The sequence below is a fragment of the Agelaius phoeniceus genome, chromosome 19 (genome assembly GCF_051311805.1).
Source record: "Agelaius phoeniceus isolate bAgePho1 chromosome 19, bAgePho1.hap1, whole genome shotgun sequence".
Taxonomy (NCBI): domain Eukaryota; kingdom Metazoa; phylum Chordata; class Aves; order Passeriformes; family Icteridae; genus Agelaius; species Agelaius phoeniceus.
The window spans coordinates 4979825-5007431 of NC_135283.1; the positions used below are offsets into that span (position 1 = coordinate 4979825).

The window sequence follows — 27607 nt, forward strand, 5'->3', positions numbered from 1 at the left end:
AGGGAGCAGGTGGCACAGGCTGACCTCTCTTCTGAGGTTGTTTGCACTGTATTATTCAAAGTGTTTTAGCTGAATTTTTGCTCAGCTACAGGCAGTGGTGTGGGTCTTCTCCCACCCCAAAAGAAGTCCCACCTTTTACAGAGAAAGACTAATAAACCTTAATCAGTCAGAGCACAACTAACCCCATGGAGCAGGAGAACAGCCCAAACATTTAAAAATAAGGCTTGAAGCACACAAAACCAGCTCCTAGCAAATGCAAGCATGACAAAGAGGAATAAGTCTCCATCACCATCCTCCTAATCCTGGTGAAGAACCCGACACAGGCGGATGGCCAGAACACAAGAGGGAAGGGCTGGCACTTAGAGCTACTGATTTTATTGTGTTACCAATAATCTGCAATACAAATGGGCCCATTCAGATTATTGTTGTGATTGGACTGATGGGAAGTGGTTGAAGCATCTTTGAAGCATTAATTAGACCAAATTAATTAACAGATAATTCTTGGATCCACAGCCAGGTGTGTTCTTCTGGGTGCCAACACACAAAACACTGCATCCACTGTGCAGGCTCACCTCTGCCCAGCCTGGCTCTTCCAGGGCATAAATCCATGTCCAGACCAAGAATTTGGGTGAGCAATTTTTGGATTTGTCATTTCCAAAGAGGTCTCTGCCCCACCTTAACCACACTGCATTGATGTTTCCCCTCTTTCACCACACCTCCATCAGGAAAATGAATTGCAACACCCCAAAACAGGAGAGGAGCTCAGAGAGAAATTATTCTCAGTTGTGTGAAAATTGGTCAGAGATCTGTTGTTCTGAGGGCTCCAAAGCCCAGGTTTCTCCACCCTCCCAAGGCCCAGAGCAGAGCCCAGGGCTGCACATCCACCTGGGCACACACACACACGCACACACTGCTTCAGTTTGTATTTTTTTTTCTTAGCAAAAAAATAAAAATTTATTGTCGTCTAAAAAAAAAAAAAATCCATCCTGCCCTTGGAAACTGTGACACAGATTGAGTTCTTTCCAGCCCCACATGCAAATTCACTCTGCCAAGAAAAGAGTCTAAACCAGGTTTCCGACAGCCAAAACACATATTTACAGAGTACGAGAGAACGACAGCTGAAATCACAGTTCTATACATGGAATCAACAACACGTTTTACACCACTGATCACCATTCTGCCAACTTCTACACAGACTAGGGGCGCCTCTGCCCAGTGCCCTTCCTCCTGGGGAAAGCAGGGAAGGGACTGGGCAAGAATTGCCACCAGAAATACTGCAGTGTGTATTATTATTATTTTTTTAAAATGTATACTGTATTTATTTTGTTTTAACATTGGAAGCTACAGAGTGGGGAAGCCCCAGAAATCTCTCCAATGCAGTCACTACTTTGCAGGAATACTTCACCTTTAAAATACTAGGTTTTACATCAGTAACATCTATTTTGCTGTTGGCCATCACTCCAAGGATTATAATAACTCTGGAGGAAAACACTGGTAATATTCTTCCTTCTCAGATAGGGGAAAAGGAGGAAGAGAGGAGGTTCAGAGGCTGGGGGAACAGCAAGGGATGACTGAGTCCATTCAGTGTTAAGGGCTTCCTCCCAGGGTAAGGAATTCTCTTCATTGTCTCAGCTGCACAAGCCTTGCCAGTGGCTCAGGTTCAGCTTCAGAGATGTACAAAAGTGTAAAACCCTTCAGCAGGGGATCAGCTGCAGGGACCCCCAGGGGTGGGATCTGCTTTAGGAAACGTGCTCCAGCTCTGAGACCTTTCCTGGGTCCCTCCTGTGCCACTGCAGGCGTGTGGCTACGGCACTTAAGGCCAGAGCGGAGCTCAAAGTGGTCCTGGCAGCCTAAAATCCTTCACCTCCTGGCTCTCACCTACAGCTCTGACCCTGCTTGTTGCTCTGGATCTACCCAGGCTAGTGTTGTCCCAAGCCAGCTGCTTCTAGGTTGGTTTTCCATAATAATGTAAAAGTTGATTGACCTTTAGGATGCTGTGGTTTCACAACACAACCACAACTCCTTCCCCCAGCTCTCAACTCAGAAGTGTCTGACCTGCCCAATTAATCACCAAGGTCAGCTCTTCTGAAGCTCCCAAAAATTTGGGGAGGAAAATGTCATTATCCATTCAGGAGTCTGTGTGAGGAGGCAGGACCCAGCCACGGTCAGGGCTGTTCAGCTGGGCTGCTCTCCAAGGAACCCTGTGGACCCCACTTTTGTTTTGAAGCCCCCTCAGCTCTGCTGTGTTACTGTGTGTCCTGTAAAGGGAGTTCCTGCTTCAGAAGGAAGCCTGACAGTACGTGACAGGGGCTGCTGCACTTATTAGCACCAGGTTTGTTTCAGCTCTTTTTACAACATACAAAAGCTGATCACAGACTCTAAAGCCTCAACTGCAGTGCTGTGATTATGGTTTGTCCTTCCTGCACGGAGCAGGCAGCAACAACTGCTGGAGTGGGTCAGGAATGCTGCTCCTTCCCCCTGCTCCCACCTCATTTGGTTCAGAAATTGTCTTTAAATGGCCCACCAGAACATTCTAAAAATATGCAAAGATGAAGTTCTCTTTTCCATCTGATGCTTAAGAAAATAAATTCACATTTCAATATTCCTCTCCTGTTTTTTTTAAAGCAGCAAACAAATTGATAGAAACCTAAATTTAGGAAGTGTTTCTTCAAGAACCAGAGAAAAGTGAGAAAGTCTATGTGCTTGTGCAAAGAGAGTGCTGAGAGAGGATGGGGTGGGGGCAAGGGAAGGGTCTAGTGCTAATTCCTTCAGGCTGCTCTGCCATGAGTGCAGTGTGGCAATGGAAAGTTCAAATTTAAGGGCCACAAAACAGGTGAAATTCTGAATTCTTTGGTCCTTCAGTATAAGTTTTAAAACAGAGAAACTGTTTTACTCAAAAGGGAAAAACACATTTTCTCTGGCCTGGAATTTTTCCTTGTAACCCAGGGAAACTGGGGGCAAACAGCTCTTTGCCCTAAACCCCCCAAGTCCTGCATCACCCTGTGACTGTCCCAGGAGACAGCCCAGGCTGCCCTCAGGGGACAAGTTCCACGTGGAGGGATTCCCTGTTGGAATCACAGAGCTGCTGCTGGACAGATCTGGAAAGAGAGGGTTGGCAAAAGGCAGCATCACCCCTGAGCAGCCCCTGGGGAGGCAGAGGAGCAGAGAAACCCCCACGCTCATAAAAAGTGTTACAAACCATAGCCAAAAACAGGCTGATCAGCTCTGCTGCTTATAAATATTAAAGATCTGATTCAAGAGTTTATTTCCTATGATTTAAGTTAGTTACAAAAAAAAACAAACAAACTTTTTAGTAAATTTTTTTCTTATTTGGGCTTTTTCCTCCTCCTCCCCTCCCACTTTTAATTTTTTTTTTATTTTTTATTTTTCCTAAAAAAAAAAGAGAAATGTTCATGTATTTTAATAAAAGGTCTTTCTTTAAGATCAGACCAAGGCAGATGTGCTGCCCCATGGCACAGACATTCAAAGGCTATAACCAAACAACATAGCCACAATAGTCACTCAACAGTGTCTCTCCATTAAAAAAAATTAAAAAACCTGATGCTAGTTACAATAAAATACACATGGAAAAAAAGCATTTTTACCAAAAAACCCAAAAACAAGTTAATGGGAAAACATAAAAAAGAACTACACAGAGCTGCACTTAAGAGATCATCTGGGAATGCATATTAACCCCTTCCATGGAGAGGAAAGGTGGAATTATGGAAACAAACCTAATTATGTGTTTGTATTAAATATGAAGCTTTCTGAGAGGCTCTGGTAAAAATTCAGTTTTCCTACAATAGTGGGCTGCTGGAGGTTCCAGTGCTTTTCCAGGTCATGGAGGGGCAGCACAGGAGCATCCCTGTGCAAAATAAAAATATTTAGTCAAGTGAGTGGCCTTTTGGTTGAGATCCCAGCAGGTTACTGCAATCCACCTGATGTAAAAATCCAATGGACATGCTGGTAAGGAAAGTCACAGGAAAGCTCAGCTGCTGGGCAGGTCTGAGCTGGTGGCATTTCTCTGTCCTGCTGGACTATTTCTGTCACCACACTTCTCCAGCACCAGGGTTTCTGGAGCCAGCAATCCACAAACCACCCTTGAGCTGCTGACACAGGCAACAAAAATGTCCTCAGCCTACCTGGAATTGGTTCATGCACTTCAGCAATGACTACGAATCAGGTCCCTGTGGCTAAAACAAAACTAATCTGGTCTGAAACAGTAAAAAGTCTCTAAACAGCCACCAGACAAAGGGGTGCCTGGAGAGAACTAACCTCTGCATCAAATTTCCTTCATAAAGGGCTTTGGCTCACCCAAGGGCAATACTTCTAAGGCTGCTCAGACCTGGAACATGTTGGCTGCATCAGCAGTGAACATTGGTCACTGAATTTTGGGGCTTGGCTTGCTCTAGGTCCAATAGAAATTTTTTTTCCCTCTTTTCTTCTTTTCATACAAATATACAAAGAGTGTAAAAAAATTTAAAAAGTGAACTTTGCTGATTAAATGCCAGACAAAGTTCCTGCACATTCAGAGATGGGCAGTGTGAGGCCCTCCAGGCAGGAGCCTGGCAGAGCTCCCATCAGGGAGGACGGCTTTAACCAAGCTGGGTCAGTGAAAGAGCAGGGGGACCGAAGGCATGAGCAAGTCATTTCAAACCACCTCGATCCTCCCCGTGATCTCAACTCTTCCTCTGGAAAGCACGTGGAAGCCCCTCTTGCCCACTCTAAGTCCTTCTGGAAATAGTCAAAAATTTGTTATCATCTAAATAGAAAAGAGGAGAAACACAGACTCTTTGCAAATGGCCCTTTGATCTGTATTAAAAACAGCTCTCAAAGTTCATCAAGAGTTAGAATTAGTGGGGCACGGGTGAGGGGCAGTTTAGATACGGGATGTAAAATATTAAAAAGTGCTCTGCAACTAATTTTCTGTTTTCATGTGTGCATGTGCGTGTGTGTGCCCGTCCCTACAGGTGCACAGCCACGCCCATGCACACACATATATACATATATATATATACACATACATATATATGTACGTATGTATAAAGTTAAAAAGTTCTCTAGGATATGATCAGAAGGAGTGTCCCTGGAAGGTCATGACTGCAGAGAGTGGGGCCTGTTGGGGTGGCAGATGGGGCACTCGCCCTCCTCAGCGCACGTCTCGCACAGCACCGCGTGTTGGCACGGCAGCACCACCCGGTTCTCCTCCTGACACTTAAGGCATTTCACTGACTGCATCTGAAATACTGCCTGCAAGAGAGGGGACAGGGCACAGTGTCAGTGTCACACACAGGGCAGGGAGGGCTTGCAGCTGTCTGCCCTGTTCATCTCCTGAAGCAAAAGGGAAGCAGCACAGTGCGATGCATTTCAGGACCTTTAGGATCAACAGAGCAGCTTTGATTGATTTACACTCTGTATTTTAGGCACAAAGAAGATGGAGTTATCTTCCTGTGAGCCAGCTAGAGCTCACTTTGACATCTACCTGGAGTCAGGCTTCTGAATTCTGAGTCTAACAAAGAAAAGGAGAAAAGCTGTGACCTGTAGGAGCAGAGAGGGCAGAGCCCTGCCCTGCCAGGCCCTGGCACTCACCTTGTCCACTTTCTCCAGGTTTGCCCGCAGCTGTTTCTGCAGGGTGTAGAGCGACGAGAGCGAGAGCGTCTCCAGGTCAGAGAAGGAGCGCAGGAACTGCGGGTCCTGCCCGGTGTGGATCCTCTCCAGCTCCTCCTGCAGTTTCTTCACTTGCAGCTCCAAGGCTTCCCTCTGCTCCCGGGCCAGTTCACATTCCATGTTAGCTGTGTTGGCGCGATCATTTGCTTCCTCTGCCTCCTTTTTCCAAGCATCACAAGCCTGCAAGTCCCAACCAAAGAGGGTAAAAGAAGCAGTCTGAAAACTTGGTCTGTCTCCAAAGAGAAACCCAGGCAAAACTATCAATTTCCATACACTTCTCACACCAGTTCTGACCAACCTGGCCTGTTCCCAAATTCTGAAACATGTTTGGAGCCTTACTTCAAGGCACTGCTCATTCCACATATTCCATCTGCTTGGGCTGTGGTTCTACTCATCTGGCTCACAGCATTCAGGGGATGAACTTTGCATACTGATAAATCATCATGGATCAAAGGTCTGAGAGACTGTCAAACACTTTAGGGCATCTGTTGTGACATCTGGCCTTGCAATTTCAGCACCTGAACACACCAAGCCAAGCAATTTGGTGATTTCCAAGGGAGAGGAAAGAATGCTGAGAACCTGCAAAACCTACAGCTCTGTCCATCACCTCCCTGTCCAGAAACAGCCTGTTGAAGGCTGACACCCTCCACTGCTATACACTCCCTAATCCCAGGATCTGCCCAAGTACCTGCTTGGCTTGTTTCCAAGACTCTTCCCACTGCTTTATTGTGCCGTTGGCCTCATCCAGTTCCTGTCGCAGCCGTGCCATCTCCGCAGCACCTGGACCTGACAGAAATGCAGGTGAGGTACTGGGCGAAAAACTCCCTGAAGCAAAGTGTTCCCATATGCTGCTGTTCATCCCATTTAAACCTGTTTCACAGGGAAATAGAGAGGGTTATGTCACAGGTGCTGGTAATTTCCCCATTTCCTCCCTAACCCTGTGAAATCCAGGATTCATAAATGTGCAAATAGGATAAAAAGTCCATCTTAAGAATCAGTTTCATCCCCCTGAGTCCATCATAGAGAGACTTTATAGGGAAATTTCACAGCATTAGGCCCTCATCTTTAGTGATGCAGGGAGGAACCATGGCACTGAGTGGAGACAACTCTTGAATCAATCAGGCTGTTTTCAGAAGCATCACTTTTACAGCAGAGCTGACTGTCAGCTTGAATGCCCCTTCTTTCAGGGGAACCCCTGTCCTGCTTCTACCTCTCAATTTTCAGTGCAGCACAGCCACCAGAGCTGGTTCACAGAGCCCAGGTGGTGCTTTCTCCCACCCTACACCCTAAGAAATTTCTGCCTTTGTCTCCTCAGTGTGGGGCTGAGAAAAGGAGCCTCACTTCCAAACAGTGTCATAAAAATGTTCCAAGTCATTGCTGCTTCCATACACAAGGAACAGAACTGGAAAATCCTGTTTATAAACAAGTAGAGACAATAGTATCTGTATCTGCTTCATCCTCTGCAGAATTCTAGCACTGAGCTAGTGAGCAGCACCAAAGAAAACTAATCAGCCATTTCCCTATTTTAGCTTGTTCAAATAAACTCTCTTTTCAGGAAGAATTTCAAGGCTTAGGAGACAAAGGAGTAGAGTATCAGTTGTAGACAAAACTGGCTATTTTTCCAGAGTCCAATGTTCATATTCTTTCAATAACTTTCACTTAAAATAGGTACCCACACTTGCATTCAGGGGAAAACTAGCAGGAAAAGGTAACATTGAGACAGAGTGTGGACTCTCACCCTCACAGTTTGCTCCAGTTTGATGTGGGAGTCATTTTCATGCAGTGATGCTCACCAGTGGCTGGGAATATTCCTAAATCGAGTTGCAATTGATAATTCTGATCTCACAGCAGCTAAACTGTGCCTGCAAGTGAACCCTGGAATCAACAGCCTCTCACTGAGGTCGGTCCCAGCACCACTGACTTCCCAGCCAAGACACAAATACTGACAAAATTGTCTTCACCAAGGGCTTAGGCACATGAACTCATTCAGCAGAGCAGCAAGGGATCTTTGCTGGCTCAGGCCACTTACCACAGATCCATTTCAGCTGCTCTGAAGGGTGCTCAGATTAAAGCAAGAAGTTTTAATGGATTCCCAACTCACATTTTATTTTTTAAACCTGAGTTTTCTTGAATGGGAATCCAGCATTAAGCAGAATGCTGGCAAGCCACAAATTCTGCCACAGTGCTGACCAGGCTGATCTTGTAATTTGTTGTAACTCCCTCTTTCCATCTGCTGTTCTCATTTCACATTGGAAGTATCAAGCCCCTTTGGGCAGAAAAGCCTTCTCTGCACATTTTGCACCTAGCACAGTGGAAACCAGCCCAGAACTAGGTATTTTTAACTCAATTTCAATACAAATAAGTGATAACTACACACTTGACATGTTACGTGCATTCACTAAGTTAAATGGAACAGATGATTGCCAACTGCTAAGATATTATTTAAATATCTTCCCAAAACCCCAGCAAAGGATTTGTTGCGTTTATGGAAAAATATCTTTTATAAATAAATTATTTAAATGCATTTGTGAATTTCCTGCAATTTTTGGCTTTTTATTTATATAAATACACAGTCAAGATAAACATGATTCATTTCTTCTGAAACAGCAATTTTTCCTTTCCTTACAAAAACTAGGACAAACAGCCAGCCTCAACCTAATTAAGAGCAGAGATGGCCTCTGATGTCTTTTATTACAGTAATTGTAAAAGCTGTTAAAGCCTAACAAGCAGCAATGGGAAGCATGGAAGCATGGGCTTGGGCTGTGCAAACAAGGGATGCAGTTACACAGATAAGTGCATGCAGAAATAGCTTACACAAGCATGTAATAATTTTATTAGGTCAAGCTTAATATTAAAGATTAAAGTGTATCTCAGACTTTAGGAGGCATTTATGTCTAGCATCAATAGAGAGAATTAATATTTACTGTTACAAACAGAAATGAGCTGAACTGGTGTCCCTGTAGCCTGGAGGCCAAACAGTTTTATTTCTCAAGGTAATCCCATGTCTTGATAATAAAACAGATTTGACTAATTCCCTGTTCTAAATTTGGCTAAATTCCCTGTTCTTCCTGATACAGCTGAAGCTCCAAAGTAATTTTTTCTTCCTTCAGTCCCTCGTTCAGGAGAAAAGCCCTCAAGGAGGGGAAGGAGCAAAGGGGACAAAACTGAAACACTGACTTTTTGGAAAGTCCACACTGCAGAACTGGTGCAGAGTGTCAAACAGGAGAAAAAGTTCCAGTGGCCCAAGCCTGCTCTAGACCTCCCAGAAGCCAGTCTGGCCCACAAGTAGTCCCAAGGGCAAACTGTAATTCCTACCTAAACTAAACTGAGCTAAGCTGAGGACCCAGCTCTGAGTTTTATATGAAATCTCATCAAAGCACCACTTTGCTGGTGCTGGAAAAGGCAGAGCTGTTTTTCCTGAAAGGCATCATCAGAGCAAGGCAATTAACCTATCTGCCCCACTTTCCCAGCCTAGAAACAAGGAAAGTAGAGGGAATTGATCCCTTGTTCATGAGGTATTAGCTGACTTTTGGTGAAACAGCTTCTAGTCCCATTGCTGTTCTCATGGGAAGAAGGGATCCATGGCAGCAGTGAAATAACACACTGAAATTAAAGCCAACTGAAAAGAAAATACTTACATGGCACAGACAGGCATGTACATGGGACACACACACTGTGCATTTACCTAATGATCCATGAGAAGCTGATGTCCCCAGGAAAGTGTTTTCTGACTGGCTTAAGTGTCCCTGGGGCTGATGGAGGAAATGCGATGAGAGGCTGACCGGTGGAGAAGGAGAGGCGGAGTGAAAGGAGGCAGAGCTTCCAAGGGACCCGGGGATATTTACAGGAGCAGAACTTTGCAGCAAACTCCCACCTGGACAAAGAACACACAGAGAGGATGGCTATGTATGATCATGAGGTGTGGACACAGGCAGGAGTTCAGAGCAGGAGGTGTCAGGTTCCCTTTCTCCTCCCTGAGTCCCTCAGGATTCCCTCCACTTCTGAGGTTTCATTCCCCGCTCAGCCTTTAAGAGGAGCACTGAAGCTGCCATCCCATGACCCACATAGGTTAGGACCCTCCACAATTCAATGGATTACTCTTTCAGTGGCCAAAGGAACAAAAGGTTTTCTGAGCAGAGCTCGGTCTCTGTCAGTCTAGAGAAGATGAATTTGGTATCTGGTGAAATACTTTGTCACAAAAAATTCACTTCTAAAACATGTGCCTCTGCCTTTATACTTCCAAACAACCTGTAGTGAGAAGACCACCATGACCTCAACCACTAAAAACCAGTGACTAGCTGTAGCTACACATACCTGAGTGCCTGGATCTATCAGTAATAAACCCCAAATAAACAAAAGCCTAACCACAAAAGACATCACCTTACACCAGAGGTTGTTCTGCCTGCCACTCACAGATTTAGGGAGATCTCAGCCCTGCTCTCTCCTCATCTATGTCCCTCCTTAGAAGATCACCAGGTATCACCCAGGCCTGATGTGAAGAGAGGGAGAAGGGGAGGATCCCTAAGGCACTGCAGGTGGGGAGCAGCAGCAGCAGGGCTGGCAGCAGCCAGGGACAGTAAACCTCCAACAGGCTCTAATCTTTGCCAGGGAAGTGGAAGTAATATTCTTTCCACAGGTCCTTTCCTACCTCAATACAGCTCCAGGCAGTGCAGTTCCCTTGGAAACCTTCAGACAACCAGTTAGCTCCTGTTGAAACAGCTGCTTTACACAGCAAGGGCAGCCAGAAACTACAACCACTTCCAAAAAAGTTATGAGACATTTCTTTTTTCCCTGGACACCCATCAGAGACAGGTAGAAGAGGCCTTAGCCTACCTCCATGTATCAAAATGAGACAGACATTACAGGAACCAAATCAGCAGACCATGATGACACTCTGACAGATGGATGGCATTACCAGGTCAGTGAGTTTCCTGTTACAGCTAGGGAGAGTTTTCTGCTTAAGATGCAAATTGTTATAATTTGGCCTGATTTGAAATGCATCAGATGCTTTCTGGAATCCACTTACACATTAAAAAAAAAAAAAAAAAGAAAAAGAAAAAGAAAAAATAAAGAAAAAAAAGGAGAAAAAAAAGGAAAAAAAAATCAGGCAGGTCCCATTCAGTCTCAAGAAACATCCCCAAGACGGCTGGGCCCAATGGCAACAGCTCAGCTCTGCTACTCAGTAAGGGCAAGCTCTCACTTCAAAGATGCTCAGGGGTTGCCAGAGTTTGTTGTAATTGCTGTTTTAACCAATGTCATTTTGGGACTGGTTTTAGAGCTTGGTTGGGCTGGCTCCACTGAGGTGACTGGGCAACACTGCTTGGCAGAAGATAAAGAAAGCTCTGTTGCTTTCATGTACCTATCATGATGCCACTCGTGTGGGGCACTGTGCTGCTGTCAAATGTCTTCTCCAGGGCAGCCACTCCGAATTCATTCAGGTCCAGGTCATCCAAGGCAGACTCTGCCAGACACAGAGGTACCAATTATGTTATAAAGGACCAACAACTTCAAGAGATAGGATGGCCCAAAGAGCCTACATGCAGAGGAGCCTGTGCTTGCTACCTCTCAGGGCCCTACTCTCCATCCTGTTCTCAGATGGTTTGGCAGAAGTGTCATGGGCAGCTTTTCAGTTCAGGTTCTTTCACCTGACCTGTTTCTTTTTGTCTTAAAGCATTCCCAAAGGGTATATGAAAACAAAAATCTGATTAATTAACAGCAGATCCCAAAAGTCTTCCCCAAACTGTTCTTTTAAGTCTGTTCCTTATGTACAGGAACACTGCCTTATGGCATGTCTGGGTCTGGTTTGTGCTCTGTCCCTGTGTTCCTGAAAAGCCACTTGGAAAAGAAATACCAGGAGAAGGGAACACTTGAAAAACATCTCTGAGGTTCTCATATTGGGTAAAATAAAGCTTATTAATGCCTGAAACTGTTATATCTATTTGAACATGCCTCATCACTAATGATGATCAATATAATTCCATCCCACACATGCCCACTCATTTCTATTATTATTTTTAACAAATTAGTGAGATCACCTCAGAAACGTTACATTTAATTAAAAAAAGGAAAAAAAAAGAAAAAAAAAGGAAGAAGAAAAACAGGTGACCAAAAAGCCTGTGCCTATCTAAGAGTGATTCCACTCTCTGGACTCTCCTGCTTTCCTTTCTCTTACAGCCTCTGTCCTACACTCTACAAAGGGCAAAGTCCTTACAATCTACCTGGTGGTAGCTCTGGCTATAAAATTCTCATTTAGAACGGAGGGGTTGTAACTGTGGAAAATGCTCCTGTGATTTCCTGCCTAGTCCAAGATCTCTTTGTCACTTTGACAAAGCTAAAGCTAAGGCCCTTTTACACCATGTGACATTCTGAGTGAGTGGCTCAGAGGCCTTCAGTTGGTCCCGTGGGTGAATTTCATCCCAAATGACCTGCAGGAAACATCAGACGTGTCACAGTCACAGAACAAGCTTCAGCAATCTGCCAGCACTGACAGACACGGAAAACTGGAGGTCACTGGAACACCCAGGTTACTCCAAGTCTCATACCTGGAGATCCATGGCTGAGGAAGCCCTACTTTCATAAGTGAAAAAGGCAAAGTTACCTATGACAGACTCAACGGTGTCACTGGTTGGGTAGAAGGGAAGGGCATTGGCATTCATGCCTGGAATGCTGCTGGTGCCGGCGGGGCTCGGGGGGGTTGCAGCCAGACTGGAGGTGATACTAGAGGAGATGCTGGATGTCAGTGGGCTCCCCACTGGGAGAATGCCCAGGATGTCCTGAAACAAGAGTGTGGAAAGCGAAAGAGGTAGGAAATAAAACATCTTTCTAGAACAACCCCTTCAGAAACGTGCAGGAAGGAGCCAAATGCCAGCAGCAAACCTGTTTCCTGCCTGCTTCCAACCTGACAGATGGCTACTGCTACCACTGGGCTGGGGGTGGGGAGAGATTAACAGCTTTTCTTTAATTTCTGTCGACTGTTCTCCATTCTGTGTTCCCCCTCCCCTCCCCAGTATTCTAAACATCTTTCAGGCTGCCCCAGAATTAACTCCTGTGACCCACAGGTTGCATGCAATCACAGCCATGGGCCACACAATCACCCAGTCAGACTTAGTTCAACACACGACTTAGAATCTGATATTAAATTCCCTTTGCCAAATCCTTGAACTTAGATGACTCCAGAGATCCATTCCAGCTCAATTTTCTGTAATTTGAAGACTCTCCTGCACAGTCCAGCCCTATGAATCTACCCTGAATTCACTCAGGTCTAACTACTCCCAAATAACACCTCCAGCAAATCATCCCATCTTCATAAAGTAATCCCTCCAGCTGAGCATCCCTAATGGTGTCTGGACTGTTATTTACTCCCTGCAGAGCTGTCTGGATCCACAGATTTCTCTGTGGTGCTGGAAGCCCTGAGCTGGGTTCAGAGCCCTGCCGGCAGTTCCATACCTGTTTGGGCTGTAACAAAGGTTGCTCCTGGCTCCTGTGTTCCAGGGAGTGGGACTTCATTTTTGCTTGCTGCAGTAAAGAAACAAAACAAAAGATAAGCAGAGTGATTATTTAGCAAAATTAAAAATGGCTGGCTGCTGGCTTTGGAGAGGCCATGGGAAACACAGTCCACTCCTCTCTTGGGCTGTCCAAGGCACTGGAGAATTTGGGGAGAGGAAAAGCACAGCAAACTGAAAACATTCCAAGTCATTTGCTTTCTCTATAGCAAGACATTACCCCTAGAATTATGCAGAGACTTGTCACAGTGACATTTGCCTTTAATGCTGCTATAAGACCCCTGCTAGCACAAAGCACATCCTAAGAACCACGATCAAAACTGAATTATTTTGCCTTGCTATAACTAACTCATCAGCCCTACTGCATCTAACACCCAGGAAGGGCCAGAAATGGTGGGAGGCACACTGCATTGTTACATTATGCAAATATTTTTCAGTTTGGGGAAAATAAAAGTATGTAGGTTATGTTTTCCCTCAAACCTTTCCAGCTCCCAGCTAGGATTGCAAAGTAAAACACAGTGATAACTAACCAATTTTCAAAGCAACATCATCAAACTAACCTTACAAAAAATCCTCCCCTTATCCATTAACATAAGAGCTCAAAGGTAGAAAACGTAAGTGAGGCCAAGGCTGTCTGGAATTGCAAAACTGCATGAATGCCAATACACATTTGGAATCCCACTATCCAGGTTAAAAATTCAGCTTAAGGTCCTTTCAGCATTATATCTTTAATGGATCTCAACTGTCTTGCCTGACAACATCAGTCAGTTCTGCTGGGATTCAGCTGGGAAGTGGCCTCAGGAGCCTGTCAGTCTGTCTGCAGGCCTTGCTCCCTTCCTCCCATGCTGTGACATGGCACAGGGAGATCAATCCCACCCTTTGGGCACAGAGAGGCAGCAAAAAAGTGCTGGGAGTCAGCCCTGCCTGTTTACTCACTCCCCAGCCCCCCAGTGTGAAACACAGACATATTCCAGCCATAAAGCAAGCCTGGTTTTTATCCCAAATCCAGGCAGGCACCATCTCTGCAGGAAACTGAGGCATGGTGTGCACCAGCAGCACATGAGGCACCACCCTGAGCTGAAGTGATAGCCCTTGACTTCTTGGCTGAACAGTCTCATGCCAAAGATAAATGAGTGCTGGAGAGGGGTGACGTAACCAGACAGGCAAAAGAGCAGTGCAAGAATTCCTCCCTTGCTTTTACTTCATTAAATCATTTTCTCTGCTCAGCTCTATGCCTGTGGGCAGACAGAGAGGTCAGAGCCTGCCAGACAGGCAGCTGGGAGATGGACACAAAGATACTCCTGCAGTGTTCTCTCACACTTCCCTGAGCATGTTCACAACACAGGAGCCGGTGATGGGCTGGCTCTGCTCTGTGAGTGAGAGCTGTGCTCTGTGAGTGCCTCTGTGAGTGTCTGATAAGGCTGCTGCTGCATTAGCCAGCACAGCCCTGCCCTGTCTGACACTCTGAACACAAAATGTGCCATCTCAGACGTCAGCAGTGAGGGGAGGGCACACAGGCAGCCGTGCCCCCACTGAGAGGCTTCCTGCCAGCCTGGGGAGCTGCCTCTGCTGCAGTTAAGTCTTACTGGAAGTGCTTTTTTTTTTTTTCTTTAAGGAGGAGAAAAGTGAACATATTTCCAAGTCAGCCCCAATTCCAAATGCCTGGAATTCACACAACACAAGGGAAAAATAGAGCAAACAAAATGTCACCACTAAGGCAGTCTCCTTTAGCTCTGAATAACATTAGAAAGGGCACACATTGAGACAGATGTTCAAAGGACAGGCTGCAATTCACCAGCTCCCTCTGTTGCAGTCAGGGAAGAGAACAAGGGACATAAATTGAGTGAAACTAAATGTTTTCTGACCAGCATGGAACAAACCTACTGTGCTGTGTGTCAAGACTTGGGAACACGTGGTTGTGGCATTCAAGTCCTTCCAGTGCAGCCAGCATTTTTCCAGCTTGCTAAATCTTCTGGGACTTGGGAAAAGTATTTTTAGCTTTAACTGCTGGCTCAGCCTTACCATAAACTATGTGGAATCTATTAAGACAGAAGGTGCATTTTTCATTCTAATAAGATAGAAACTATTTGTATAAATTCTACAGGGGAAAAATGACAAGGCCATTGCAGAACTGAGCCAGAGTGTCTCCTCTGACATTTCCACACAGGAGCTGACAAAGTTAAATGCCTCATTATTGATCTAATTTACAGGGTATTTGAGAATCTCTGGCGCCTATTGCAGCCAAAGGGAATTACAGTAGAATTTTAAAACTAAGTAATTATGGATTAAAGTAAAATTAAATCAGGACACTTATGAGACACCTAATCTTCTGTGTAGAAGCCTAGCATAAGGCAACTGTGATTACTTCTGTCTATACCTTAATAGCTATTTATTCCTATTTAACACAGGTTTTGCTTAATTAAAGCACATAATTAAGCAGTTATGTGAATACAGTATCTTCATAGCACAGATCTGACTCCAGATACAAATGCTCATCATCTGGCCTTCCTTTTACAAGTCCTATTCATGCTCCATCCCTTTTCTCCTTGGCTTAGGCTTGCTGCCCATTTTCTCCAAAGCAGGGCCTCCTTGGCATCCTGCCTCTGCTGGCAGCAGCCAGGGGTTCTCTCAGTCCTTCAGCTCTGGGTTCACTCCTCCTTTGCAGCAGAGGCCACAGAGAAGGAGGACATGTTTTTCCTTTTGTTTCTAAACAACTGTTACAAGCTGCTGTGCCTGCAAGAAATGCCAAGATCACAGCATGCTCTGCTCTTTACCCCCAAAGATGTGTTGCATCAATTTGCAGTTTCCTAAGGCACATCCCCCTTAGGCCAGACAAAGGGAGCATTGATAAGAGAGCACACATGCATATAGCTTAATCTGGATTTGTCACTGCATCATTTTAATTAGACTAAACAGTGCTCAAGACTGGCCCTACTGCAAAGCTTGGCCATATTTTCCCAAAGCCATAAAAATAAATAAAACCCATGGAGTCTGCTGCTAAATTCAACTACTTTATGCAAGACCTTGTCTGGACAGGATATTTCCACAGTTTTCTCACAGCAGTACAGGCCCATTAAGACTGACTTCTTTAATGTCACAGACCAAAGTGAAAACATGGCCAGGCTGAAAGCAGCACTTCTTGTCCTCTCAGTTCTCAGGCAACACAGACCTGGTATTCTTATGCCTTTTTATACTCTTGTCCAAAAGAACTTGCAGGAGATACATTTGCAGCAACCTCCTCATACAAGTAACTATTCCCATCCCCCTAAATCAAGATAAAATTACCAACCCAGTGAGAAATAAAAACTGAAATAAAAACCCAAGCTCTGGGTTGGGCTCAGGTTGGAAGGGGTGGTGCAGATAAACTATTAATTGTAACACCAAGAAAGGAAATTCACAGCAATAAACTGACAGTGGAAAAGCTCATGTGTGGCAAAAGAGCTGGAGAGATTGTTCCAGGCCTAGGGAGCAGCATGGATATAGCATGACACCAGGAAGAAGACTAAGGAAGCAACAAGGCAAGAGTGGGATATCCAAAAGGGCTAAGAGGGAATGTCATTAAGAGATGTGGCCTGGGTAGTATTCAGAGGGTTCTTCAGATAAGAATGAGGAATTCTAATTTAATACAGAAGGCACAGGACAGAGTCAAGGATCAGAATGATCAGAATGAGCCACAGAAGCAAGAGACAACTAACATGACATCTTCAGTACACCAGAGGAATGGTGAACAGAGGACAAACCAAGTGATGGAGATCAAGGTAAGAGTTTGGAGTTGAAAGACAGAAGGAAGGATGAGTTTCCATGAGACTATACAGCAAAAGACACAGCAACTCCTGGCAAGGACCTAAACATGGAAAAAGAAAGAGCAAGAAGTGATGTGGGAAGCTACCCAGGGTCAACACAAGACAGAAGTTGAGAGGGGTTAGGAAAACAAGCAGCAGCTCAACTTCTACAGACTCGGTGTGTGATGGCAGCAAGGGAGACAAGACCAGATGTGAGATGAAAGAGGCTGGAAGGGAGACTGAAAACAAGAGCAGAGATCCAGAAGCTGCTCATATGAGAACAGTGCTTTCCCACTTTTGTTCCATCAGAAACAAAACTCCATTCAAGCTAGACTGGGCAATCTCTTATTCTTTCTTATCCCCCCAACTCTTCCAGCCAATATTCCCCACTAACCTGGCATTTGAAACTCTTCAAATACTCGGCCCCAACCTGATCTTCTCGCTCAAACCCCGGTGCTTTCTTGTAGCTGCCAGCTGCTGTGACTGAGTCTGGAGGAAAACCAATGCTCTCCAAGCTGTGGGGCTTCCCAATGGCACCAGGAGGAGACCCACATATATTAGATGGACTTCCAAGACTGCTGTTCCTACAAAGAATCTAACAGAGGGAACAAGTGTCAGGAAAGAACAGCCAGACAGCAGGAACTGCTCAAAGAGGCATCCATGGAAGGGTTCAATCACGTCACTGTTTGTGGATTGATTACACTGACAGCCAACACAACCATACAAGCTTCCAATAAACACTCATTAAACAGACAGGAAAAAGTTCCACTGAATTTACACAGTCCCACGATTATGGTTTTATTGTTGAAACTTTGGAGTGCAGTCTTGGAAAATCTACCCTACAGCTCTAGTGACATTTTTCTTCCTGAGGCCTCAGAGGTGACTGATCAGGTTCCCAACATGACCACAACACTCCTCTCTTTCCTTAGGCTACAGTGGGTCCTACTCTGGGTAGTGGTGTGGAACCTGGAAAGGTGCTGTGGCAGTCACAACAGTCAGTCATATCTGAGCTATATGTAATACTCTGTTTTTTGCTTTCCAGTTGGAAATCTCAGAGTTTTAATGCAGACACAAGTCAGGTATCAACGGCTGCATTAAAAAAACCCAATGATTTCCAACACTTCCATTCTTTGGACTAATACCAGGGATCACAATCACATGCAACAAGGCTAGTTTTGCACTGTAGATGAAGCCACAGACAGCAGCAAAAGAAGTTGAGTTTTAGAGAATGTGGATGAACACAAATATCCCATTTCTCTGGGACAAATAAGTATTCGCCTCCACTGGCAAGCACGACTGTGCTTCAGACATCACACATTCAAATGTGGAACAGTCTGGGCTGGCATTAGAGGGAAAAAAAAGGAGCAGCCTACAATGTTTTTATTTTATTTTTATACAGACATTCTGCTGTCCACGCTTCCCTACAGTCACAAAGATAACTACTCACTGTGGTGGAGGTGGGGCTAGTTGGCAGAGTTCCTGATTTATTCCACACCTACAGTACAAATACAAAACAGAACAGGCCACGTGAGGCTGGCTGCTACAGGGACCTTTTTCTCTGATTAATTCATCATGTAAAATGATCACCAGCAAAGCCATATTTGTTTGCAAGCTACATGCAGATGCCCTGTGGAGTGATGAAGTCATAGACAGACATGTGCTGCCATTTGGCACATATCCAAGGATTAGGAAAGGCTGTTTAAAAGACTAAGAGCTTGAGATAGACAAGACCTAAACAGCCTAAAAGAAGGAGATATCTTCAACTGCCCTGCAGTTTTTCAGTGAATTTAAACAATACCTTCATAAGATGGAGGCGTTTTTATTGCTTTCCAGTGTTATTTAGTAAGAGACAATATTATGTCCAGACTTTTCAAGATGTGTTTGCAATTCTACCCCCAATCCAATTCAGGACAACTATGAAGTGCTAGGTTGGCTCAAACACAGCTTCTCTTTTCAAAGAGAGGGAATAAAATAAAGCAGAGGTCCTATATGAGTTCACCTCAGTCTGACCAGTTTCAAATGAGTTAAATTCATGTCACTGTACCTTCTCAAAACCTCAGCCAACCATTTGAAAAGGTTACACACCTTATCAAGTGCAGTACAAACAGGAAAGACTTAACAAAAAAAAAGAAATAGCTAAGAAAAAATGTAGTCTAGCATTCCATGGGTTTCTAATCTGACTCTGAGTATCTGCTCAGCACTTAGACATCTCCTTTCTTGTATGGACAACTAACTACCAACAATGTGGGAGCATTACTGAAACATATCCCAGAGTTTAGCTATCTCCAGAAGTACAAGAGGGAGGGAACTAAGGATATCCTATAATGCAACACACAATATGCACAGGCTAAGGCTCTGAGATTACATATGTAAACAAACTCAATTGTAGTTATGTACTTTAGAGGCTGTTGGCTCACAGCCTTCAATTATAGGTCTTGGAAGCTGAGCCCAATATGTACCTCCAAACAGGAAGGAGTTGGACTGCATGTGCGGATGTATTCCACTCTCCTGAAAGTACATCAACAAACCCTGCACAGAAAGGAAGGCCTGGAATTTTTATATGTGAGAGGACAATACTAAAGCCACCGAATGTATGTTCCAAAAAACCAGATCCCTCTAAAAAGCATGGAGCTGAGAACTAGGAGAAAAATCTCATATCCTCTGGGCTTTGGGATACTTTTCTTGGGAGAAAGAACAGAGACTCAGAGAAACACAGATTTGCACAACATGGACAAGGCTTCTCCACAGGACTACATACATTGCTAAGGTCTGGGGCATGAGGACTGGAAGGGCTGACTGGAACAGAGTCCCCAGCTGCTGAGGGCATGTACATCACAGGTGCTGTCTGGGTGGGGCTGGACACGGCCGAGGATTGCTGCAAATCTTCGCTGAGCGCCGGCTCTGCGGAAGACAAAGCACAGGGACACCCTCAAAGCTCAGCCACTGCCATGGAGCACAAAACATTTAGGAACAAGAACACCCAGATATTCCTGACAGAAAAAATACTCCACAAGCACCTACTTATAAATGTAGAAGTAAGAAGAAACCTTATTTGGCTCGTTTGCTTATCTAATATTCCTCACGTTTTTACTGTCATCATATACACACTGTGCTGCTCATTAATGCTGCTCCAAAATTATCTTCCCTGCATGAATTGTGTGTTATTCATTCAGCTCTCTTGAACTAAGCAGAGTTTCCTTCTTTGCTTGGCACAGAGTTGATGGGTGCATTATAATTAGCTGAGGGAGTTAAAGTTTCCATCTGCTCAGTACAAATCATTACCAAAAAAAAGTGGCACTGGTTTGGAAGGTAGAGATGCTGTAGATTTGTAGGATTTACATCTAACACTCAGCAACTTCACAAAAACGATAGAACTGACACTACATCTATATTTCAATATCTTCAAAATGCTGGTTGCTTGCTATTAATCAGTAAAACTCAGGTTAAGAGCAGATATAATAAATGGACTCCTGATATTTTAATTTCATTTGGCCTGTCCTTCTTGACCTTGTAGGAAGGACTAAAAGATACAAATCCATAAGACAGCACAAGAAATAACCAAGTTGGAATGACCTAAGTGCCACAGAATGTTAGTCTAAGTAATATAATATCAAGTGTAGTAATCTTATTAGGAGTAGGGCATTCCTAAACAAAAATACTGTATTAAACCCAAGGAAGTTTGCTAAACACTGTTTCTTTATCAAGATTTCATTTTCTAAAGCTTGCTGGATCCCACTGTGTAGCTGCACTGCTGTGTTTTGGTCCATTACAGCCCACAGCTCCAGCTATAATTACTGCTTGTCAACAAGGCTTCCTATAAAAGGAACAGCACAACCTGTAGGGAATTCACTCTCCCCATTCCTTGTCAAAGGCAGCAATTACTAATTCTCTCATTTACAAAGGATAATCAAATAATAAAGAGATTTTCTCAAGGCCATGTAGTGAGTCAGTATCAGAACAATCTAGTGAATAACCCGCTCTAATAATTGCAAATTCAGCAGTGAGATTGCAGAGCAACAACTGAGGAGGAGCCCTAAAACAGGAACTAACAATTATTTATGAATGTTAGGACCACCTGCAGGTAGAACTTCCACAACCAAAACTGCATTACTAGTTTATAGTTGATTAAACTGAGGATTGAAATAATGCCCTATAAGTCAGGGAGCTATTGAGAAAAGAGGATTTGAGATAAAGCAGTAAAAAAAAAAGCTGCATATTTTTCTTCTCCAACCTGACTTAAAGACTTAAACTCTAAGTAAAACTTCGTAAAGAGTAAAATAGCTTTTTTTTTAAATGGATCAATAAATTATTTACAATCAGCAATCTTATCTTCAGCTTTTTAAGATATGACACTTGGCAATTTAGCTAGGTAGTTTATCCATGCACAGAAGAGAAGCAGATTTCTCCAGTTCCATTCTCCTGAACCGACACCCAGAGAACTGAGCAGGAGAGAGGGAACAGAGGGAGATCCTTCAAGAGACAGAGCAGTGAGAGCTAAAGGCTGAGTCCTACAGGCCACCTACTGCCTCCAGCTCTGCCAACACCTCCCACACCAGCACAGATTTATAGAAATTAAGTTAACCCTTAGTTAACCCTTCACAGAAGCTCTGGTTTTGCAGCTGTACATTTAAATTCTCTTGGTCAGAAGCTTTCCATAGCTCAAACATCCAGGAAAGATGAGAGAAGTAGTGCACGTACGTTCTACATGTGCAAAGGCACAGAAGGGTCCTCGGGGACAGCTGCCAGACTGCTGCATATCATTGCATTTGGTGGATTTGTAGATCTAAGGGTGGGAAAAAAAACAAACAAAACAAAAAAAACCAAACAGAAATGAACAGAAAATAACAGTGACCACCAGGTACAGAAGTACTATGAAGAAATTTGACAGCAAAGTAGAGACACAGATAAGAGGTGCAAAGGCCAGAGCTCAGGGTGACCATTTCAGTGCTTTGCTTCAAAGAAAGGAAAACCCACTATAGTTCTGGAAACACCAAAATATACCCATGACAGCTAGACCTCACCCAGAGACCAACCCACCACACACCAGCTCACCCAAAGGTCACCATCTGCCATGAAGTCCCTCAGACTCACTGGAAGCTCCATGGACATTACAAATGGCAAAAGGTAGGAAACAGCTGACAGATGACAGCACAGAAAGTTGCAGCCACATGTTTGCAAGGAAAATAACAAACCATTGACAAGGACTGTAGCAAATGGATAATTCCCTCTCCCCCCAGTTTGACAGGCGGTGACAATGGTTACTGTGCAGATACGGGCCCCACAAAGCTTTTCAACACTGTAACATGAAGCAGACTAGGAAAAGGTCTTAATTACACTTTCTGTAAGGATATTGGAATGCTCTGGGCATGCTCACAGCTAAGAGCTTGGTGGTGTTTAGTGCTATCAACATGAACCACAAACTCTTAGTCAAGGAAACAGATGCTGTTTGCTCATGTGCAGACCCACATTGTGCTTTCCAAAGGACCCCCATACCTGACACTGCTCCTACACTTGAGTTTTCCCCCATTTTTCTTACCTCCTCCCATACAGTCTATTCTGTCAAGCAGCTGAATTGCAGCTTACTCCCAACATGCAGCTTCTCTGTATCCCAGGACCACAGTACAAGCAGCCCACACCCTCTCCCACCTGGCACAGTGATTTACTTTGTAAGACTGGAATGCTTTTGCTTTTCTAAGGGGACTGAGGAGGTTACTGTACCTCTGGGTGGAACTGCTGCTCTGTTCGAGTGTGGCAGTACTGGCAGGAGTCTCCATTCTCACACTTACTGGGATCTCCCCACTCGTCCCCATGCTTCACACTGGGACACGGTGAAGATCTGTGCAAATAAGGAAGTAGGAGAAGGCATCAGACTCACAGGTGTGCTCTGAACTTTGCTTACTTTGGGTAGGTGGAGGGAGGGAAGTGATTCTCCCCCTCTGATCCACTCCTGGAGGACTGCATCCAGCTCTGGGTACCCCAACATCAAAAGGATGTGGACGTGCTGGAGCAAGTTCAGAGAGAGCCAAAAAGGGGCTCTGAGGGTCCCTCTGCTCTGAAGCCAGGCTGGGAGCACTGGGGGTGCTCAGCCTGGAGAAGAGAAGGCTCCAGGGAGACCTCAGAGCCCATTCCAGCACCTAAAAGGGCTCCAGGAGAGCTGGAGAGGGACTTTGGACAAGTGCCTAGAGTGCCAGGACAAGGGGGAATGGCTTTATATGGAAAAAGAATAGGTTTAGATTAAATACCAGGGAGTAATTCTTCCCAGTGAGGGTGGTGAGGCACTGGCACAGGTTGCCCAGAGAAGCTGTGGCTGTCCCTGGATCTCTGGAACTGTTCAAAGCCAGGCTGGATGGGGCTTGGAGCAACCTGGGATAGTGGAAGGTGTTCCTGCCCATGGCAGGGGGTGGAACAAGATGAGCTTTAAGGGCTGGGTTCCGTTCCAACCCAAACCATTCTGTGATGTTACAATTCCTCAGTCTGGGGCAGGTTTGGCTGCCCACCCTCAGCTGTATAATCTGCTGCCTCCCCAGCCCCCACCCAGCTGCTATTGCATCTTCTCCCCCTTCTTCCAATTTCCCAATGAAAAACCACGGCTTAATTCTCTATTTGAAACGAAATACAACTTGAACCAGCATAACAATATTAGCAGCTGATGTGATTAGTGTCAGAGACGCTGGGTCTGGTTTCTGTTTTGGAACTGCACCTTCATAGAAAGCTAAGAAGTTAATTGGCTAATCCTAAAACACATAATACCCTTACAGCAGTATGTTTCCAGGTTTATAGTGTGGCCATGTGGAAAAGAGGCTGAGTCAGGTCACTGGGGAAAAGGCAAGTCCGTTTTCTTTCTCCCAGCCAGGAACAGTTCCTTTTCCCAGATCTGAATTTTTGCCGTGACCTACTTCCCCTGCTCTTTATGCTCTTAACCATTCCCTCAAACAACAGCAGAGGGAAGCAGATAGCAGCACCAGCACAGCCACATCAGCTGGGGTGGGGAAAAAACAGAAGTGAGTGGAGAGCAGCAGCGAAGCTTTCACCTCTTCCCTTCCCAAAGGGCCCAGAGAAGGGCACAAAGCAAATAGCTGCTGCCTGAAGACTGCCCCAGTGGTTCTATTTCCCCTTAAAGCATTGAGATTAATGCTCCTTCGATTGCTGCTTGTTTAATTTTTTTAAATATGGAATTTCAGTTCAAAAATTTCTGTGAATGTTGGGGGTGGGGAAGAGAAGCGAGAACATCCCTGGTATTTTCTCTCCTGGCTTTCTGGTCTGCTCCTGTGTTTTTCAAAAAGGAACTAAGGAAAAGCCCCACTGAGACCACAACAAAAGCTCTGTTGTGTTGGAGGAAATGAGGGCCTATAATTTGGATGAAATGCGTTCAGGGAGACACAGCACACTGAAAAATCCAGTGACAGCTGAGTGACAGAACACCCTGGTGCCTCAAAAGCAGAGCCTTTAGCAGCTGGTTAAGAATGCATGTCCAGCTACAGTCCCTCCTCATGATCCCCATCACCAGGCATACACAACAAGCAGCCTGATGATTCTGAATCCTTTACCATGAACACATTGTTGGATGAGTTTGTTTCTAGATGGGGATTAAAACTTTCTTTTGTTTTCTCTTCCCTGCACTGCTTTCTAAAGCAGAGGTTTGTGTGGTAAGGGAAAGCCAGACACAGGTTCTCTTTGCTATAAAATCAAGAGTTGTAACATGATTTAACAATTCATTTATTAGAGTACTGGTTACTATATACAGGAAAACTCCTTGTTTAGTTTGTTATCTTTCTCCAAGGAAGAAATAACAGTCCATCAGATCTCTCAGTACATGGCTTGGAGATATACTAAAAACAATATCTAGTGATCAAAATCCTGCCTCCTGCACCACAGATTTCCAATATACTGCACCATTCAGCTGGGAAGTACAATACCCAGGATCACAGTACCTGTATTTGTGTTTTCTTGGACTTCGTCTCCTGTCTTTGCTATTGTGGTAGTAGGGGCAGGCATAACCCTGGCGGCAGAGCCGGGGGGGCTTCTTACACTGCTCTGTCTTGTAGTTTCCCAACACATATGTTGTATCTGCAAAAAAACCCCAATGAGTCAGGAGAAATGACCACAATCCATATTTACTACAGGAAAGTTTAGGACAGGAGCAGGCACTCCACAGAGACCAAACTTTCCCAGCCCCTCAGTGACACTCACCTTGCCACCTTGGCTCCTCACTGAGTATCTTCTCTATCATGGCATGGCTGGCAGCGACTGCAGACTGACCCTCAATGCCTCCTTCAGATGTTGTCTGACCATTCTGTAAAGCTTCCATCGCCTGAAGCTCTCTTCAGGGACAGAGGTAAATGAAAAAACAGACTGAGCAGAGGAAGAGTCAGATAAATGTGTGTAAAAACTAACATACTGGAGCATTTGCTAAGTGGGTGCATTTCAGCCATGCATGTTTTGTCAGAACATCTTTAGCTGAACAGCAGCTGCAGTAAAAATAAATCTTCATTCCCTGGGAAATCCAGATGCACTGTTCTGACCCCCTCCATCAGATTCCAAAATGTGATCCTTTCCCCCATTTTGAGAATCCTCCCTGGAGGTTTTTTATATTTGCCTTATTAGGAAGGGATATTTTACCATCACTTCACTTCAAGCTGAAGCAGTACTGTCCTTCAATCATCTCACTTTTCACTTGGGTACAGAAATTACCTTTTCCATCATCTTGTTCATTTGGGCACAGAAATGACCCTTTTCCCAGGAGCCCCAGGCTCTACTGACCTGATGTCATAGACGGGTGAGCGCAGGTCGTGGGGCCCATGAGCAAAGGCGCAGTGCACTCCGTTCTTGGTGCAGTTTCCCTTGGAGTCTGTCTCATGGATGCAGATTCCAGTTTTGTAGTAGCGCAGGTGATACCTTCTCTCTGTGTCTCCAGTAGTTCTATGCAAGAAGGGACACCTGAAGAAGGAAGGAGGGGAGGAACAGACAAGGTTTAGTCACACAGGTGAAGGATTCAACTACCAGAAGACACTTTCCTGAGAGAAGATGCTGCAGTTGACGCCATCTTTGCTAACTCTGCCCCTTCTCTTATGCCTTGCCTTCCAACACTTCAGAGAACTTCCAAACCTATCACTACAAAGGATGCAAGAGTTTCCTTCCCTAAAAGAAAACTGGATTATTAATCCAGCAGCACCTTATTGTTCAGGATGAGTAGCTGCCAGGGATCTGGAAAAAAGCAAGGATGTGGGACAAGGAAAGACAATTACAAAACTACCATTTTAACTTGTTTTGTTCCCCTTTTTAGGCAGAAAAACAATCTACATTGAGAAGTAAAACAGAAATATAGCAAGATGTAATGGGGAAAGTTAAGATATTGCAGCATGAAGGTAAAAATACAAATGAGCAAAGGTTCCTAGCTGACAATGGCTTTCACTCACTGAGTCTGAGCCATGTATCATCTAGTGATCTAGAAGCCAAAGCCCACAAACATCCCATTTCCAGTTCCTTCCAGATCTCTTCTAGCAAGGAAGAAAGTGTTGAAACTGAAGCCTCAGGCCTGAGGGGACTATTCCATTCTGTTGTAGTCACAAAAACTTTACTTAATTGAGTTGAAAAATAAAAAAAAAAAGTTTTGCCAATAAATAGCATTTTTGTATGTTTATATTGGCACCACAAAAGGGAACTGAAATTCCATCTTTTTACAGCATCTCTCTATAAAACACTCTCCATATTTGACTACAGTTTGGCTACACTATTTATCCCACATCTGTCACATGGCTAAGGTTATATTACCAGGTTAACCCCTTAATTGCTGGGGTCTGCCACACACACAGCAGAAAGATTAGTGGTTTTGCTCCAGTTAAACCTACTGTAGTCATGGGGAGAGAACACCCAAAAAGCCCAAACTCTTCCTCATGCTGCCTTTTTCTGGGTATCTCCTGGTTCTGTACTGGCTTCTTAAATGTTCAGAAAGACAAAATAAACTGCTAGTTTAAAAGTTAAAAAGCTAGACAGATAACTCAGGGGGCAGACTGGAGGACAAAGTTTTTCACAGATTGAAGAAAGAGGAGGAACTAATTTACCCTGCAAGTGAGCAGGAGCTGGGAGTCAGAGACTTAGAGAACAGAGTGTTTCCAAACTCATTTGTCTCATTGAACTGTTTTTCCCACCTTAGCTTTGCTGAAGATGCTGAAGCCCGTGAGCACAGTGAGTTCCCAAGAGCTGAATTCCCATCTAAGTCACCCTCAGTACTGTCTCTGCAGCAGGCCTGGAGCACACGAGCTGCTATTCCAGATTTTACATCTGGTCTCATGTTACGTATGTGACAAAGCTGCTTTACTGCTGACTTGCCTCATCTCTGCAAGAACCGGCTGGAATCATCACCTGGCCTGATCCCAAAAGCCTAATGCCTGAAAAGCAGGGTGCAGCCTTTACTCACTCATCTCCTTCGGGGCAGATCCCCGTGGTCTCGTCATACTTGGTGCAGTAGATGTCGGGGCTGTAGTTGAAGGTGCCGTCGCGGCGGCGGATGGACCTGCGCCGGCGCTGGTTGACAAAGTGCCAGTGGAAGCAGGTGTAGGGCCGGTGCTGGGTGCACTTGTGCTGCACGAAGAGCGGGCACTGCTCCGTGCGGAACTCCTTCAGGTACCTGCGGGAAGCGGGATGTCAGCTCGAGGG

At 44.7% G+C, this 27607-nt stretch overlaps 1 protein-coding gene across 7 annotated transcripts in view; it reads right to left on the minus strand.

Moving 5' to 3' along the window:
- Nucleotides 1-914: 914 nt before the first annotated feature.
- Nucleotides 915-27607, minus strand: part of UNK (unk zinc finger) — a 45056-nt gene continuing 18363 nt past the window's right edge. The window contains exons 2-17 of one of the 7 annotated variants that reach the window (XM_077188340.1): nt 27369-27578; nt 25712-25888; nt 25142-25272; nt 24883-25018; nt 22670-22787; nt 21650-21734; nt 19710-19852; nt 18399-18446; nt 17346-17546; nt 13114-13182; nt 12266-12440; nt 11027-11128; nt 9353-9541; nt 6356-6453; nt 5590-5847; nt 915-5250 (exon numbers count right to left, since the gene is read on the minus strand). In XM_077188340.1, the coding sequence (XP_077044455.1) occupies nt 5095-5250; nt 5590-5847; nt 6356-6453; nt 9353-9541; nt 11027-11128; nt 12266-12440; nt 13114-13182; nt 17346-17546; nt 18399-18446; nt 19710-19852; nt 21650-21734; nt 22670-22787; nt 24883-25018; nt 25142-25272; nt 25712-25888; nt 27369-27578 (2296 nt within the window). In that variant the 3' untranslated portion in view covers nt 915-5094. Of the gene's footprint in view, nt 5251-5589; nt 5848-6355; nt 6538-9352; nt 9542-11026; nt 11129-12265; nt 12441-13113; nt 13183-17345; nt 17547-18398; nt 18447-19709; nt 19853-21649; nt 21735-22669; nt 22788-24882; nt 25019-25141; nt 25273-25711; nt 25889-27368; nt 27579-27607 lie in introns of all 7 variants that reach the window. The other 6 variants (XM_054645306.2, XM_077188344.1, XM_077188341.1 and 3 more) reach the window with 6 other exon arrangements.